The sequence below is a fragment of the Melanotaenia boesemani genome, chromosome 8 (assembly GCF_017639745.1).
Source record: "Melanotaenia boesemani isolate fMelBoe1 chromosome 8, fMelBoe1.pri, whole genome shotgun sequence".
NCBI classification, from domain to species: Eukaryota; Metazoa; Chordata; class Actinopteri; order Atheriniformes; family Melanotaeniidae; genus Melanotaenia; species Melanotaenia boesemani.
The window spans coordinates 34,587,664-34,606,316 of record NC_055689.1 but is presented as its reverse complement, the minus strand read 5'-3'; the positions used below and the strand labels follow the sequence as shown (position 1 = coordinate 34,606,316).

At 40.1% G+C, this 18,653-nt stretch overlaps 2 protein-coding genes across 15 annotated transcripts in view; both read right to left on the bottom strand.

Annotated features, from left to right (window-relative positions):
• LOC121645098 (zinc finger protein 420-like) overlaps nt 1–18,653 on the bottom strand; it is a 1,096,702-nt gene that overhangs the window by 616,729 nt on the left and 461,320 nt on the right. The gene's annotated exons all lie outside the window — the stretch shown is intronic.
• The window catches only part of LOC121645089 (discs large homolog 1-like protein), a 117,346-nt gene that overhangs the window by 75,306 nt on the left and 23,387 nt on the right, over nt 1–18,653 (bottom strand). For 6 of the 14 annotated variants that reach the window (XM_041993409.1, XM_041993412.1, XM_041993414.1 and 3 more), the window contains exon 4: nt 16,576–16,647. The exons of 7 other annotated variants lie outside the window; for them this stretch is intronic. In XM_041993409.1, coding sequence (XP_041849343.1) covers nt 16,576–16,647 — 72 coding nt within the window. Of the gene's footprint in view, nt 1–8,039; nt 8,272–16,575; nt 16,648–18,653 lie in introns of those variants that run through there. One more of the 14 variants, XM_041993423.1, reaches the window with a different exon arrangement.

The window sequence follows — 18,653 nt, the reverse complement described above, 5'->3', positions numbered from 1 at the left end:
GTTGGATCAGATCGGATCAGGACCACAGCAGAACAGTCTGACCTGAGATCAGCTCAGGCCTGGAGTCAGAGGAAGTAATTTACGCCATCAAAACGTCCGGCACTTCCTGTCCCGACGGCATCTAGCACTTCCTGTCCCGACAGGACAGGATTCCTGTTACTATGTCTAGTCACAGATTTACTTCCTGTTCTTCTTTCTTCAGAGAAAATTACAGATCAGCTGATCCGGGGCCAGCAGGAGCCAAACAGCTGAAAGAAGGAAACGTCTTCCAGCTGGAAGCAGCATGTAGAGTCATTAATGTGGAATTACGACACAGAAAACTTCCAAGTTTCCACCGGTTTCTGCTCCATAAATGATCAAATGATTTATCAACTGAGAGCCTGAAGGTCTGGTCTCCCTTTGTCTTCTGTCTCTGAACCAGAGGAAATCCATTATTTAGCAGCAGATTTGACAGCCGAGATTCTCCATCAGCCTGAACACAAACACAGAGGGGAGGGAGGGCGGAGGGCTGGAGGCCTGGGGGGAGATGACTGAGAGTCCAGAGGAGGAAAAAAAACTAAACACTGACGACAACACAGAACCACAGAGTAACAAACCAAACAATAAACCATTAGAAAATAAAATAAAACGGTTTAAACATGTAAATAATAAAGATCCGTGTGTGAAGACACCATGCATGTTCTTAGACCACGACTTCAGCAGAAGTCTACGGCGTGCGCACGCACGTCCTACACCCGTTTCCGTTCATAAATCAGAATCAAGTCTACGGCGTGCGCACGCACGTCCTACACCCGTTTCCGTTCATAAATCAGAATCAAGTCTAAGGCGTGCGCACGCACGTCCTACACCCGTTTCCGTTCATAAATCAGAATCAAGTCTACGGCGGGCGCACGCACGTCCTACACCCGTTTCCGTTCATAAATCAGAATCAAGTCTACGGCGGGCGCACGCACGTCCTACACCCGTTTCCGTTCATAAATCAGAATCAAGTCTAAGGCGTGCGCACGCACGTCCTACACCCGTTTCCGTTCATAAATCAGAATCAAGTCTACGGCGTGCGCACGCACGTCCTACACCCGTTTCCGTTCATAAATCAGAATCAAGTCTACGGCGTGCGCACGCACGTCCTACACCCGTTTCCGTTCATAAATCAGAATCAAGTCTACGGCGTGCGCACGCACGTCCTACACCCGTTTCCGTTCATAAATCAGAATCAAGTCTACGGCGTGCGCACGCACATCCTACACCCGTTTCCGTTCATAAATCAGAATCAAGTCTACGGCGGGCGCACGCACGTCCTACACCCGTTTCCGTTCATAAATCAGAATCAAGTCTACGGCGGGCGCACATGAGAGAACGCCTTGCCCCGCCTACAGGCTATAAATGGTCAGGTGGATACCTGTAATACATATTCATCACATCATTTGCACGATGGCTCAGGAGGGTGAAAGAGGGAAGAAGCGGAATTGTCTTAGACTTAGATCCTGATGGACGACGTTGACAAACGGAAAAATGTTGAATTGGTTTAACCGTGTGGGCATTACTGGTGTCAGAAAGGCAGAATAGCGGCAGCAGGTGGGAGACGCCGTCATCGCAGTGCCAGAGGGAAGACATGCCAGTGGAATGGGAACAGGCGGCCGGATTTCTCAGTCGGTAGGCATCCATTTGCCATGCGGGAGATCAAAGTTGGAATCCCACAGGGCTGAACAGGAACACCGTCCAGTTGGGTCTTCAGGCAAGATGCTGCAATCGATTACCGATCAGTAATCACGCACCTCAGTCACTTAGAGAATTTATGGTGTTGAGGTTTGTTTCCCCTCAAAACGCCACCAGATCTCCACTCCTTCCACTTCCCAGCGTACGGCGCACCTTTAACCGAGTTACTCCGCCCAAAAATCTTTTTTTTTTTTTTTTTTACAGACTTCCATTTAATTTGAAGATTTTAAGACTCTTTCCCTCAGAGTCTAAACCAGGTCTAATCGTTTCAGTCCTACAAGGACCGAAATCCAGCAGGTTTTCCATGTATCCCTGCGCCAACACCTGAACCAAATTAAATGGAAGAAACAGCCAATCAAGTTCTGAACAATGGCTCTTTAATTTGAGTGAGGTGTGCTGAAGCAGGGATACATGGAAATCCTGCTGGACTGCGGCTCTCGTAGGACCAGAATGAGTAGTCCAGGTCTGAACCAGTGGTTCTCAACCCATTTTCCCTGCAGACCACTTCATGCAACTACCAGAAAGCTGTGGCCACCCCATCCGGCCCGGGCTGAAACCAAGCTTGGTGTAATGCTTTTATCAGCTGCTGCATCCTGACTGACTCCGTTCTTGGATAAAACCAAAGTTAAGCTAATTACCAACATACAGACTTAATTATTTTCAGGCTCCAAAACACTGCTTCCATGTGAATGAAGCACCCAGATGATAAAAACACTTTAGCAAATCCACCTCAACCGGGGACCCCCTGTGCCCTTTAAGGGACCGCAGGTTGGGAATCACTGACATCCTGATCCTGCTGCTGTCTGATCCAGCAGGAAACAAACGACAGCTTACGTGTTGAAAACCACATTTACTGAACTTTTAAATCACTACTTTTAAAATGAAAGCGTGCCGTGCACTGCTTGTACATTTATTACTGGATTTTTGTGCATAGTTATGTTGTAATTATGCCTGTGGCTCTGTTCACAGAGCGGAAACACAGGTTGGAAATAAAGAGAAGCTCTGAACTCAAGAGGCAGATGGTCGGAAATCTCCTGAAGTCCGGAGTAAATTCCTGCAGCTCCTGTCCAACATGTCTGGAATGTGAAAGAAGAAGCAGATCGCCGCTTTAAACCAGCGGATTTAACACTAAATGTCTCATCTGAGCCATTTATAGACCTGTTTAGAGGTTAGTTTTAATTGTTTAATCAGACTTTGTCTCAGATGAAACTTTATCAGCATTTAGAGAAAACATGGAGGATAATCTGTTTTATTCTTAAAAATGAACTTTTTCTACCAATCAGCACATAAAAGCTGCAGCCTCATGTTTATTTATTCCACATGTTGAACTAAATGAAGGCTGAGCTACGTCTGAAACCAGAGAAAAACAGAAAACTTCACAGATGTGATGCCTTGAATTCACTGCAGAGATAAAACACAACTTCCACTGGAAAGCAGCCAGTTTAACTCCCAGTCTTCCCACACTGACGTGACAGCACCGCTGGAGGTTAAAGGCTGCAGCATGCAGACGATACAGCTAACAGAAAGCTAATTTCCCTCCTCTCTGTTTTCATATCTGCCCACGCCTTCCCAGCATGCTCTCTGTTCCTCCTCCTCTCTGACCTCTCCTTCTGCTCTCCTCGACTCCCTGCAGTCTGCTGGCACAACATGCATGGAAGCTCCTCCTCCTCCTCCTCCAGCTCAGACACTGAAATTCCTCATGAGGCCGGCAGTCAGAGCAGCTCCGCCGTGAACTTCCTGCTCTAAGTTTCAGAGTCGAACCTCAAAGAGATGCATCAAAATTCCTCTGCTGCACTGAGCAGGTAAACACGCCACCAGTCAGCCGCTCAGCGGGACAAAAAAGCACAAACAACCTGGACTTCATCACAACGTCGCGTCAGAGATGAGGCAGAAAAGGTTTGAATCGCATCATTAAGATGATTCACAGGTGGAACACAACGAGACATCTGTCCGTCTTCCAGGAGTGGACGTCTCAGCAAGTCCAGAACCAGCAGCTCCACCTCAGACTCTCCAAGGTCTCAGTTAGCAGGTTAAATGTTAAAGTTCATGACAGTCCAGTTAGAAACAGACTGAACCAGTTTGGCTTGTTGGGAAGGTTGCAGGAGAAAAAAACATGGCTGGCAAAGCTGCATCTGAACAAACCACCAGACTTCTGAACCAACGTCCTCTGGACAGACCAGACCAAAGTGGACATGTTTGGTCCTTAAACACCTCATAGCAGCGGTCAGCACGGTGGTGGAGGGATGATGGTCTGGTGGAGTGGACCATGAGCTGCTCTGAGTCAGACGTGTGTCCATCTGTCCGACAGTTAAAGCTGAAACTGTCTCATCCAGCAGGACAAAGATCCACAGAAAAAATACAAATAAAAACATTTCAAACAACAGGAAAAAATCAGGTTAGTTTTTTAAATTATAAATTAAAGAAATTAAAATTTTAAATAAATAAAATATTTAGATATTTAAAAATACTATCTGAAAAATCTATTTATAATTAATTTAATATTAATTTATTGAAGCTCGTGTAAAACAAAAAGAATAAAATACTGATAAAGTAAAAAACAGAAAATGAATTTACTCTAAAAATAATGTCAGTAATTCTACTGATTTCTTTAAAGAATCTAAAAGATCTAATTCTAATTCTTGAAAACCTTAAAATGTTAAATAAGAAAAAATTAAAAAATAAAAGTTGTGTATGACGTTAAACAGAATGAAAATAAGTCTAGAAAGAAATAAACGAACTCTAAACCTCTTCAGGTGATTCTGTTTTTACGTCAACATGGACGACGTCTCATCAGGACACTCGTCTCCGTCTGAGTCCGACTCTCACAAGAGACTTCAGCTAACGACAAAAACCTGGTCTCAGAACACCACCCAGAACCACAAACTATCCACACAGCCAGACTGGGGTCAGAACCAGGTTCTGGTTCAATACAGAGGGTCCACCCAGCCTCAGACGGCTATAACGAGTCAGCTGTGTTTCTGTACTTTCTGTAATTTCTGCCTCTTCAGTCAAAAAAGAAAAAACAAAGGACAAAGAAGTTCTGAACCGTCTTCTGGACTCGACTCAAACTGCTGGGCTTCAAGTTCAGCTGCAGGGTCCTGCTTCCTTTGCAGGGTCCTGAGGAGGAACCTGAGGAGGAGGCAGGAACCTGAGAAGAAGCCAGGAACCTGAGGAGGAGGCAGGAACCTGTGGAGGAGCCAGGAACCTGAGGAGGAGGCAGGAACCTGAGAAAAAGCCAGGAACCTGAGGATGAGGCAGGAACCTGAGAAGAAGCCAGGAACCTGAGGAGGAGCCAGGAACCTGAGGAAGAGGAGGCAGGAACCTGAGGAGGAGGCAGGAACCTGAGAAGAAGCCAGGAACCTGAGGAGGAGGCAGGAACCTGTGGAGGAGCCAGGAACCTGAGGAGGAGGCAGGAACCTGAGGATGAGGCAGGAACCTGAGAAGAAGCCAGGAACCTGAGAAGGAGCCAGGAACCTGAGGAGGAGGAGGCAGGAACCTGAGGAGGAGGCAGGAACCTGAGAAGAAGCCAGGAACCTGAGGAGGAGCCAGGAACCTGAGGAGGAGGAGGCAGGAACCTGAGGAGGAGGAGGCAGGAACCTGAGGAGGAGGCAGGAACCTGAGAAGAAGCCAGGAACCTGAGGAGGAGCCAGGAACCTGAGGAGGAGCCAGGAACCTGAACAGGAGGCAGGAACCTGCAGAGGGAGCAGTGTTATTTAACTCCCGGTTTTATCTGAGACAGAAATGGCTGCAGGTCCAGTAGGACCAGTTCTGATGAGAACACAAAAACGGAGTCAGAAATCTGAAGTTTCATTATGTTAAATAACAGAAAACATGACGGGACCAGACCAACGTGATTCAGACCCAAACAGCAGCTGCAGAGCAGCTTCCTGCTGCACCAGCAGAAGAAGAAGTGCTGAGAGCGGACCATCAGGGAACAGCTTCCAGCCCAAAATAAACGCTGACACAGAAGAAAAACTGCTGAGCGTTCATCATCTGAACTGTGGAGAGGGTCAACCTCTGGTCCTGGTCAGGGTGCCGGTCGGAAGAGGACTGAACTCATCCAACAGTTTAACGTGTGGAAGCTGCAGCGACAACCAAAGCACCACTTCTGACCTGTAGAGTTCCACAAAACCAACCAGAGTGAGACATCGTCTTTTTTACCAGCTCCATGAAACCAGGTCGTCTACATAGCTCTGGGAGGAGACAGAAGGTGGAGGGGACGGAGGACACCTGTGGTCCCCCGCTGCTCGGTGGACGGGACCACACTGAACCGCCTCCTGGTGTGTGTGTCCTGAGAGGAAGCAAACCTGCTTATGTTTACAAAGGGGATGTGTGTGTGTGTGCTACGATGTTTAATTAACGCGGTCTCATGAATTTCAGTCAGAACCCAGACGGGTCACCTGTGTCTCCTCCACAAGGATGGACTAACACTTTCATACCAGTCTAAACTGGTCCAGGACACATTTCTCCTGTCCATCTCTTGGATTTTATATCATCATCATCATCATCATCGTGTCTTTAACTTCCACTTTCTGTTTGTCAAAACTTTACGTTATTTTTATTTAATTTTTTTTGCTGCGGGCAGTTTTCCAGTGTACAATCCCGCTTAGACAAGCGGACTTCCTGCTGACCGTCGCTGCGTTGCTAACTGGACCGACTGAACCAGAACCAGCCCCCCAACATTCAGTAAAAACCACGACCTCATCTCCCGTGAGCCTCAATGTGAGACGTTACAGTCGGTAAACCAAACATGAGCTGTGTCCAGCACCTTCAGCCAGAATGAGCAGGTGGACCACGTTGCTGCGCGTTTGTAGTGTATTTACCACTAACGTGTTTAAACCAGGACCAGACTGACGTGTCCTCGATCATCTAAATCATCCTTCAGACGTTCGCTCAACACATGACGGCGGGAACGTCTGCTGTCGGCTGTCGGTGGCTAAAGAGTCACGTGACAGTGTGTCAACAGCTTGGTCCATCACCGTCAAGGCAGCAGCTGTAACCATGGAAACCATACACACGATGCCAACAGAAAATGTTTTTAGATGAAAAATAATTCAAATTTGTCCAAGACACGCAAGCAGGACAGGAAATCACTGACATCATCCCTACAGCTTCAAACCAAACCATTTAAGTCGCAGACGGGAGAATTTATCCCAGCAGACGCCACACGGAGTGAAAATAAAGACAAAGACGTGAGTCTGAGAGGAGTTCAGTAGCATCAGTTTCTGTTTCACTGCATTTAAACACATCATTCAGGTGCAGGTTTGTATACAAAATTACTCTGATTCTGGAAAATGATCTAAAAAACCTTCAGTAAAACTTAAGGAGGCTGAAGCTGCACCGTGACTGAAACAACCGAGCTGCTGCAGGTTGTGATGGATCAAAGTGGGAAAAGACCAGCGTTTCCTGGTCCACAGGATGATGGTCACATTAATATCACAGAGAAAGTCAGGAACTTTACAACATTACACAGCTGCACCTAAACGCATCTCTAAAGAAAGTTTTTTTTAAACTGATTGTGGACATCACGTCCTTTTCACAACATAAGTCTCTAGAAAAACTTCAACTAGTCCACATTTCCAGGTTTTCCAGGGGTTCAAAGATCTCAGAATGACTATGTTCCAGGAAACCACACAGGTCTGAAATCATCTGCGAAGGTGACTCACCAGTGAGTCAATAATCAGATTATATGAAACACTATTAGATCTGCCAACGTTTACAAAACACTGATAAAACTAAAAACATAACCTCAAAGCAGAGTCCTTAAAAACACAACCAAGCATAGAAGATGTGATTGGAAACTTTAGTTCAATGTCTCACACACACTGTATTAATCATAATTAGCCACTTCAGTGATCAATTATCAGTTTAATCACCCACTTCCACCTGGCTGGCACACATCATGTTTCCGCGCTTTGCTGCTTCCCTTTAAAGAAGCAAAAATAATCAAGCCCAATTCTCCTTAACAACACACATAATTTAGATAATTCCCTTACTTCTGAGCAGAAACACAAAATGATAATAATAAACAACAACATAATTTATTTGTCAACAATCTTAACTTCAATTCGGCAACCACAAAATCAATAAAACTGTTTTATATTTCTGTATAAACTCCACTTCTAACTCGCTGCCTCCGCTGATTAGCCCTGTCGGTACAGAAACCCGCGGCAACGTTTGTTAAAAAGTACATTTTGTTCCGAGATTAAAACAATTTAAAGAACCAAACAACCGCCGAATTAATCACCGACTTTCCGACAATTAAACCCACCCCTCGAAGCGTCCCTTTACGTGGCTTTTTGGACGTTTCTTTCAGACGTTACCTTTGTCGTGACAATACAAATGCAGTCCATCGTTCCGCGCTGGAGGTACAGCCCGGGAGCATCAGCATCTCATCGCGTGCTGTCCCTCTTGCTGCGAGAGCTCCAGCCACGCGCTCTCTTCACAAAAGACGTTACATTCACACACAGCCCGAACGACTGCTGCCGCTTTCCACCGGAGTCAGAGCGCGTGCTCACCGGAGAGCCACCTCCACCCTCCCCCGGTCCTCCTTCATCCCGGATCCGGAGCTCAGCGGGAGCATAATCACCGAGCCCAGCTCCTCAAGACCGAGGCTGCGTTCAAGACGGTGGGAAAACTGGCTTCACTGTCATAATAGTGACCATCATCACTAACAGGAGAGGAAGGTTTTGTGATGGTTTTAAAGCAAATCAGATAAAAACAAGAACCTACTTTTAGTTTTCACCCTATCCTATCTTATATCAAATTATGTTTACATGAAATATATCTAAAACTTAAATTTTCTACCAGTCTGTGAATGCAGCACGTCAATGCCTACACATTATTATACCTGTTAATGAAGGTGGCACATAACAGAGCTCAAAATTTATCTCCCGTGATAAAATGTACACATTTCTTATTTTATCAAAGAAAATCTTGGTGTATACAATACATTTTAATAAAAAAAAAGAAAAAAAAGAAAAACAATACTTATGTTGTCTTCACATCTATGGTCTTGTTTTTATGACCAATAGCCACTGAGTTCTTTTTAAAAATATCTATCTATCTATCTATCTATCTATCTCTATATCTCTCTATATCTCTATATCTATATCTATATCTATCTAGACAGACAGATAATCTTAACCAGTCTAAAACCCCAACCCAAGGCTGAATTTAAGAGGGAAACAGAGTTCACTTTGTCTTCACTCCTGTATTCATCTCAAAGACAAGAAGAAGCTGAAGTTGTCATGTGTGATAAAAGATGAGGACACTAAATTTTTTTGAGACTAACAAAGAATAATAAAAACACTCGGAAGTTCTGATCTATGAACTCACTTCTCGCACAGCTTGAGTTTTTGTTCTAAATTCGGGTCATCACCTTTACAAGCAGTCTGTGGGAACATGTATATGACTCAATGCCACATGGCTGAAGAGGAGGAGGAAGAGCGTGGGTGGGCTTCACAAGCATGAATATTTTACAGTTTCATGAATCCGTCATGCGGCTGTGTCCCCTACGTATCATCATCATCATCATCATCATATGGCGTGTTTCATGGCTCCTGGTACCACACTGAACAGCCCACAGGAAGTGATGTCAGAGTTTCACACAAACACCCACTGATCATGTATGTATATCAACATCATTCTTTCTGGTCCTTTTATTCAGATTTCATTAAAAAAAATAGTGAACTGTTTGTAGGCTCATAAGATTTATATCCCTCCGTCAGAAACTAGTCCCGCATCCAGATACACAAAGTACGATAGTAGGGAATGTCACCGTTACTTAAGCTCAGAATTCATGGCAGCATTAAACACCATGATTAATGGTAAAGATGTAATTTCACACATTTATAAGAAGTTATAAATATTACTGTCTTTACTTAAAAAAAACTACAACAATAAAAATTCCCTCTGGAAATTATTATTATTATTATTTAAAGTGTTGGAAAATTAATTAACGCAGGAGAATCATGATTATGTCTTTGACAATAATTGTACCAAGAAAATTTGTTGCTGTACGACACGATTAAGTTAAAATCACATGACTTTTACAGGCTCACATACATCCAGTGAAAGTGGTAGAGGTCAACCAACCCAAAATGTTCCATGTTAAGGGAGACAAAACACCGTCTTCAGTAATTCCACAGTTTAAATTTAAGTTCACCTCTAGATTTTTTTTTTTAAAAGTTCATCTATGTGATGTTATAGTTTCTTTTCGAGGAAAGATTTCACCTCTGACTCCATTAGTCCAGTTCTTGATATCTTGAACAATCTGCTGCGTGGAAAATATATGAAATGATAAACTATAATAAACGTGGAAATGATAAACTGTAATAAACGTGGAAATGATAAAATGATAAACTGTAATAAACGTGGAAATGATAAACTGTAATAAACGTGGAAATGATAAACTAATAAACGTGGAAATGATAAACTGTAATAAATGTGGAAATGATAAACTGTAATAAATGTGGAAATGATAAACTAATAAACGTGGAAATGATAAACTAATAAACGTGGAAATGATAAACTGTAATAAACGTGGAAATGATAAACTGTAATAAACGTGGAAATGATAAACTAATAAATGTGGAAATGATAAACTGTAATAAACGTGGAAATGATAAACTAATAAACGTGGAAATGATAAACTAATAAACGTGGAAATGATAAACTGTAATAAACGTGGAAATGATAAACTAATAAATGTGGAAATGATAAACTGTAATAAACGTGGAAATGATAAACTAATAAATGTGGAAATGATAAACTGTAATAAACGTGGAAATGATAAACTGTAATAAACGTGGAAATGATAAACTGTAATAAATGTGGAAATGATAAACTGTAATAAATGTGGAAATGATAAACTGTAATAAACGTGGAAATGATAAACTGTAATAAACGTGGAAATGATAAACTGTAATAAATGTGGAAATGATAAACTGTAATAAATGTGGAAATGATAAACTGTAATAAATGTGGAAATGATAAACTGTAATAAACGTGGAAATGATAAACTAATAAATGTGGAAATGATAAACTAATAAACGTGGAAATGATAAACTAATAAATGTGGAAATGATAAACTGTAATAAACGTGGAAATGATAAACTGTAATAAATGTGGAAATGATAAACTGTAATAAATGTGGAAATGATAAACTGTAATAAACGTGGAAATGATAAACTGTAATAAACGTGGAAATGATAAACTGTAATAAATGTGGAAATGATAAACTGTAATAAATGTGGAAATGATAAACTGTAATAAATGTGGAAATGATAAACTGTAATAAACGTGGAAATGATAAACTAATAAATGTGGAAATGATAAACTAATAAACGTGGAAATGATAAACTAATAAACGTGGAAATGATAAACTGTAATAAATGTGGAAATGATAAACTGTAATAAACGTGGAAATGATAAACTAATAAATGTGGAAATGATAAACTAATAAACGTGGAAATGATAAACTAATAAATGTGGAAATGATAAACTGTAATAAACGTGGAAATGATAAACTGTAATAAATGTGGAAATGATAAACTAATAAATGTGGAAATGATAAACTAATAAATGTGGAAATGATAAACTAATAAACGTGGAAATGATAAACTGTAATAAATGTGGAAATGATAAACTAATAAACGTGGAAATGATAAACTGTAATAAATGTGGAAATGATAAACTAATAAACGTGGAAATGATAAACTGTAATAAATGTGGAAATGATAAACTGTAATAAATGTGGAAATGATAAACTAATAAATGTGGAAATGATAAACTAATAAACGTGGAAATGATAAACTGTAATAAACGTGGAAATGATAAACTGTAATAAACGTGGAAATGATAAACTGTAATAAACGTGGAAATGATAAACTGTAATAAACGTGGAAATGATAAACTAATAAATGTGGAAATGATAAACTGTAATAAATGTGGAAATGATAAACTGTAATAAACGTGGAAATGATAAACTGTAATAAATGTGGAAATGATAAACTAATAAACGTGGAAATGATAAACTGTAATAAACGTGGAAATGATAAACTAATAAATGTGGAAATGATAAACTGTAATAAATGTGGAAATGATAAACTGTAATAAATGTGGAAATGATAAACTGTAATAAATGTGGAAATGATAAACTGTAATAAATGTGGAAATGATAAACTGTAATAAACGTGGAAATGATAAACTGTAATAAACGTGGAAATGATAAACTGTAATAAATGTGGAAATGATAAACTGTAATAAATGTGGAAATGATAAACTGTAATAAACGTGGAAATGATAAACTGTAATAAACGTGGAAATGATGAAATGATAAACTGTAATAAACGTGGAAATGATAAACTGTAATAAACGTGGAAATGATAAAATGATAAACTGTAATAAACGTGGAAATGATAAACTGTAATAAACGTGGAAATGATAAACTGTAATAAACGTGGAAATGATAAACTGTAATAAATGTGGAAATGATAAACTGTAATAAATGTGGAAATGATAAACTGTAATAAACGTGGAAATGATGAAATGATAAACTGTAATAAACGTGGAAATGATGAAATGATAAACTGTAATAAACGTGGAAATGATAAACTAATAAACGTGGAAATGATGAAATGATAAACTGTAATAAACGTGGAAATGATAAACTGTAATAAAAGTGGAAATGATAAACTGTAATAAACGTGGAAATGATAAACTGTAATAAACGTGGAAATGATGAAATGATAAACTGTAATAAACGTGGAAATGATGAAATGATAAACTGTAATAAACGTGGAAATGATAAACTGTAATAAACGTGGAAATGATGAAATGATAAACTGTAATAAACGTGGAAATGATAAACTGTAATAAACGTGGAAATGATGAAATGATAAACTGTAATAAACGTGGAAATGATAAACTGTAATAAACGTGGAAATGATGAAATGATAAACTGTAATAAACGTGGAAATGATGAAATGATAAACTGTAATAAACGTGGAAATGATGAAATGATAAACTGTAATAAACGTGGAAATGATAAACTGTAATAAACGTGGAAATGATGAAATGATAAACTGTAATAAATGTGGAAATGATAAACTGTAATAAATGTGGAAATGATAAACTGTAATAAATGTGGAAATGATAAACTGTAATAAACGTGGAAATGATAAACTGTAATAAACGTGGAAATGATAAACTGTAATAAATGTGGAAATGATAAACTGTAATAAATGTGGAAATGATAAACTGTAATAAACGTGGAAATGATAAACTGTAATAAATGTGGAAATGATAAACTGTAATAAACGTGGAAATGATAAACTGTAATAAATGTGGAAATGATAAACTGTAATAAACGTGGAAATGATAAACTAATAAATGTGGAAATGATAAACTGTAATAAACGTGGAAATGATAAACTGTAATAAATGTGGAAATGATAAACTGTAATAAATGTGGAAATGATAAACTGTAATAAACGTGGAAATGATGAAATGATAAACTGTAATAAACGTGGAAATGATGAAATGATAAACTGTAATAAACGTGGAAATGATGAAATGATAAACTGTAATAAACGTGGAAATGATGAAATGATAAACTGTAATAAACGTGGAAATGATAAACTGTAATAAACGTGGAAATGATGAAATGATAAACTGTAATAACCGTGGAAATGATAAACTGTAATAAACGTGGAAATGATGAAATGATAAACTGTAATAAACGTGGAAATGATAAACTGTAATAAAGGTGGAAATGATCAAATGATAAAATAATAAACGTGGAAATGATCAAATGATAAACTGTAATAAACGTGGAAATGATAAAATGATAAAATAATAAACGTGGAAATGATCAAATGATAAACTGTAATAAACGTGGAAATGATAAAATGATAAAATAATAAACGTGGAAATGATAAAATGATAAACTGTAATAAACGTGGAAATGATAAAATGATAAAATAGTAAACGTGGAAATGATAAAATGATAAAATGTAATAACGGAAATGATAAAATGATAAACTGTAATAAACGTGGAAAACGTAAACTGTGATAAATGTATAAATGATGGACTGAGAGGTTTAAGATTGTCTAAATTAAATGCAAACATCATGAAAATGTACTTCTTTGGATTAAAACAAATGGGAAAATGTGTGGTTTTTTTTTTGTATTTCGAGATTAACATGCCATTTTTTTTTTTTTTTACTGGTCCAACCAGACTGGAGTCTAAATTAAGATGAATGTGGTACCTGAACTACCTGAACTGTGAACTGTGTGAACCTTTTTTCATGTCTTGCGTTGGTGTTTAAAGGTGTTGTTCTGCAGGGGTTTTAGTCTTATCTGGCCGAGTTACTCAGTAAAGAAAACATTTTTCCACTGCTGCACCACATGTGGAGTTCCTCAAGGCTCTGATCTGCGCCCAGTACTGTTCTCACTACACTTGTTACCTTTAGGGTCCATTTTTAGCGGTTTTAATCGCCATCACTGTCAGATGGTAAATCTTTATCAATAAACAAGACAGCAGATACTGGGATGACCTTTGTCTTCTCAGAGTTTTTGGTTGGATTTATCTTGTTATTGTTATCGTGCTAGCTGTGTTAGCTTTCAGGATTCAACATGACGTCTCAGGAAATTATCCTTCACATGTGTCCTGCTGCTGAAGCTCATCTGCAGACTTTGGTCTGATATTTCTTCATTCTTCTAAATGATTTCTAGACGGTATATTTGACGGAGTTAATAACCTGGCTCAGTGTTGGTCTGAGGATATTTGATTAGTTTTAAGTTCATGGGCAGGGATAGTGGTTGTTCATGCTGTTTGGGTGAGGCATTCAGCAGGAGGGTGGAGGAGAGCAGTGATGGTAGAAGAACTTACCCATAACCTGGTGGTGGTGACTTAAATAAAAAGTCTGTTTACTGCGTAGTTCATAAAACCTGGTTCAGACTAAATTCCCCTTTCAGCCTCGGCTTGTTCAGTGAATTTCAGCCCTTTTCTAAATGGCTCGACATCAGGTCTCTGGGGCTCAGGAATCCGCATTCTGGCTCAGAGTTGTGGACCTGGAGCCACTTCCTGAAGTCAGAATTTTTAGTTGAGCTCAGATAACATGAATAAAGTGGTGATTATCAGATGAAGAGTAATTAACTGCTGGCCAAGTCTTCGCTCGACCCTCTGATGTGTTTTAACACTGGTGGACAGAGTTTGCTTACAACCACAGCTTCATGGGAAGGATTTGCATAAAAAGGTCAGATCGGTTAGAAAATGTTCTGCTCCCTGTGTCAGCAGGTTCTTCCTCTCTAAACGGGTCAGAACTCTGCCGACCAGCATTCAGCAGCTGACAGTATGAAGAGGATGACGAGGATGGCTGATGCACCTCAGAACAGCAGGACATGGCAACACACAGGAGACTGAAGAGTCCGACCAAAACCAGAACACACATTAACCACCACCACGAAGGTCCTGAAGGTCAGTACAGCTCCGGTCTCCCCAAGTCTGAAAGAACAACCTCCACACCAGCTAACACCACAGCGGAGGTTCCAGGGTCCAGAGGCTGCTGGGGGGCTAGTTTAGGGTTTATTTAACCAGCTTACTTCAGGTTTACTGGGATCAATCCCCAGTCTGGAACTGGTCTGAATAAACCTGGAACTGGTTTAAATTCTCTGTTTTCCAAAGTCACATGTAAATATAACAGAAGCTTTTTCTTTTATTCATTCACTACATTTTACTGTTTATTGTTAATACACATTTATTTTATTAATGTGAATTAAAATGACTTAATAATGTTCTTATTTTATTTATTGTACAATTTTGTTAGTTTTGCATTTTATTTTTCTATAGTATAAATATATACACTACCGTTCAAAAGTTTGGGGTCACTTTGCCACGGGATTCAATAGCGAAGTGACCCCAAACTTATATTTACCTTTTATTTTGTTTAGATTTTATATCAAATTCCTAAAAATGTTAAATTCTCTCCATTTTAAATAAAAATAGATATTAGCTTTATTAGTTAAGATTAGCCTTTGTTATTATTTTGGCCTTTAATGAAAATTATATATGTATGTGCTGTCCAGCTTTTTAAATGATGGTCTGTGGCTTTGTTTTCTAAGACGTGTGTTTTAAACGACGTGTGTGTTTTTAGAAAGTGTGTGACATGTAGGCTCTTTAAGCTGTTGCCATGCCCTTTAAAACTGCCCATGGAGACAAATTCATCTGAATTTAATTGTAATTCATGAAAAGACCACAAACCTTTTAAAGTTTTTTGCTTAATTTATTTAAATTCATGTGACAATTTGTGTTAGAATTAACTTAACTTGATTGACAGATCACATATTTTATTAAACTATTTTTTTTCTTGTACATTTTTTTTACATTTACAGAGTTTTTGAACCAGAGAAGTTTTGTTTAGTAAGAAAAGATAAAAAGCTGAAGATCTTGGTGAAGCTGAGTGTTGTTCTGGGTTTTTTTTTACGTTCATCATGTGAGGACCAAGCTCTGGTCCTGGTTACTGTGGACCTGCTGTGAGGACGGGAGGTGTACTGTTCAGACCCAACAACATGAACAGATGAAGCACAATGAACCATGACCCCTGAACGCCTCACAGACTGTCTCAACGTATCGCTGCGTTCCTCCTCCGTTTAACCTGGAAAGTTCTCCAGAACCAGAGGATGGACCACAGCGACACTTTGAGGCCGCCCAGGCGGACCAGACCCCTGACCCTGGACCCAGAACCCCGCCCCCCCCCCTCTGATGGTCCAAAGCACATGAGGACTGCGTGGGACATGCGGCGAGGGTGGACGACACCGACAGCCCTCCCACCAACAGCAGGCGTCCGGTACTTACTTGTGTGCGACGGCTGGGGGAGAGTTTGGCCTGCGCCAACGTGAGCAGGATTTCGTTTAGGAGGGGGGAGTCCTACGAGGGACGGCGAGCAGTTTACAGTCAGACAAGGAGGAAAGAGAGAGAAAGCATTCAGAATCAAACTGGACCTGAACATGTTCTGTTAGTTTCAGCTGCAGAGACACACAGCAGGAAAACATCTGGACAGAGATCAGCTGACTTCACGTCGGTTTCCAGAGAAATCTCCTCGTGTCCAGCTCCCTGAATGTCTGGATCTGACGTGTTTGAACTGGTCAGAGGTGGCGTTTGAGCTGAAGGACCAGCTGAGGGAAGCGGAGACATCCTTCATCGGTTCAGGCTGCGTTTAATGAGGTTTCTAACACGTGAAGCAACATCATCCCACCTGCTGATGGAGGATGCTGGTTTGCTGGATTAGTCTCATCCAGGCCACTTCAGGTTCAGCTCGGAATTTTCAGCATCATGAAGCTGTTTCACTTCTGGTTCAACACTGCTTATAGTTCTTTAAGTTTGATTTATGTCAAAGTAAAGTAACTTCCATCTAAATCTCCGCTGCTGTGTGCAGAATAAATAAATCCTACATATAAACTCTGGATTTCTCTCAGGCTACAGGACGTCTACATTTCTTTAGAAAGCAGGAAAACATCCAGCTAGCTTTGACTTCCAGCTGCTGTTTGACACATAAATAATCCTGGAACGAATCTGGAATAAAAACGCTTTCTGCTACAGACCATTAATCAGTCCCGCTGAGCTGCTCATGATGGAAACTCCGTTTAGAAAGTCTGGATGGATGCAGGTAATGTACAGATGTACCATGTTTACATATACGGTGGATTTTTGTTGTTTTCCAACGATTCCATTGCAAAGCTGCCGTCTTAGTCTTTGTTATGATTTAAGGAATGTGTTGCGTTGCTATGACGACACTCTATTAAACAGCTTATACCCCGCCTACCAGGTAAGAAATGACAACCACACTCACATCTAACCTGACCAGAGCCGAGTGGTTGAACCTGAAGGAGGAAAGTCTGACAGCATGCTCCGTCTCCATCTCCTAACAGGGAGACGCTGCATCGGATCCTAAAGCCCAGACCTGGAAACGTCCTTTTCAGAACGGCAAGACAGATTCAGCTTAAACGGACCAGAGAAGAGGGAGAAACGGCACATGATGGTGGTCCTCATGCATTATTCTGCTCACTGTGGGTGTGTTTACATGCACATAAATACTGCATGTGCAGCAGATTCTGCAGCGAGGTCTGCAGCATCACGCAGTGCAGTCACCGCCTCCATCCCGTGCAGCATGACGGTCTCACCTCCGTCCACCTCAGACGCAAAGCTTCAGGTTCCTAAAGGCCCGACTGAGGAGACACCAGCTGTTTACTCTCCTGCTTCCTCTTCAAACTTTAACTCATAAAATCAATCTGATCCAAAGACCGAAAACAACTTTCTGTGGATTAGTTTCCAATTTCTGGCTGATCCCATAAACTGATAAAGGGATGAGATTAGGGAGAAGAGAAAGAAGCCTGCTGATGGTTTTGCTTGGACTCATAATCCCAGACTGGACCGTAAACACCACTCTTCCAGATCAACCCATCGCTTCACGGGAACAAAGACAGGAAGAGAAAACGCTGCACTTCGGTCAGAAACGACAGATTATCGTCTTCTGACTCTGAAACACCAGAAAAACAACGTTTTCAGTCTTTCTGACAAGAGCTAAAGGACCGTTTGGCTGAAAACTTCCAGTTTCTTTATGTTTGTAATAGAAGTTCTAAGATGACGCTAACTGTAATATAAACCATAAAAAAGAAAAACCTGAGGCTGGCAGGTTTAGAGTTTAGAATAAATAAATAAATTCTTCCTTCGGTAACTGGTTACAGAAACAAAGTTATCAGCTGCAGCTAGACAGACAGAAAAGAAAACTATGGGACTGAAAGTACCAAGCAGGAGTTTAACTTCCACATGTCGGGCTTCATTTCTCCCAACACTTCACCTCTTTGATATTTGACTTTAATCAGCTTTATTAAAGTATCAGGCTCCAAAATACATAAAATCTTCTTATCTGAAGT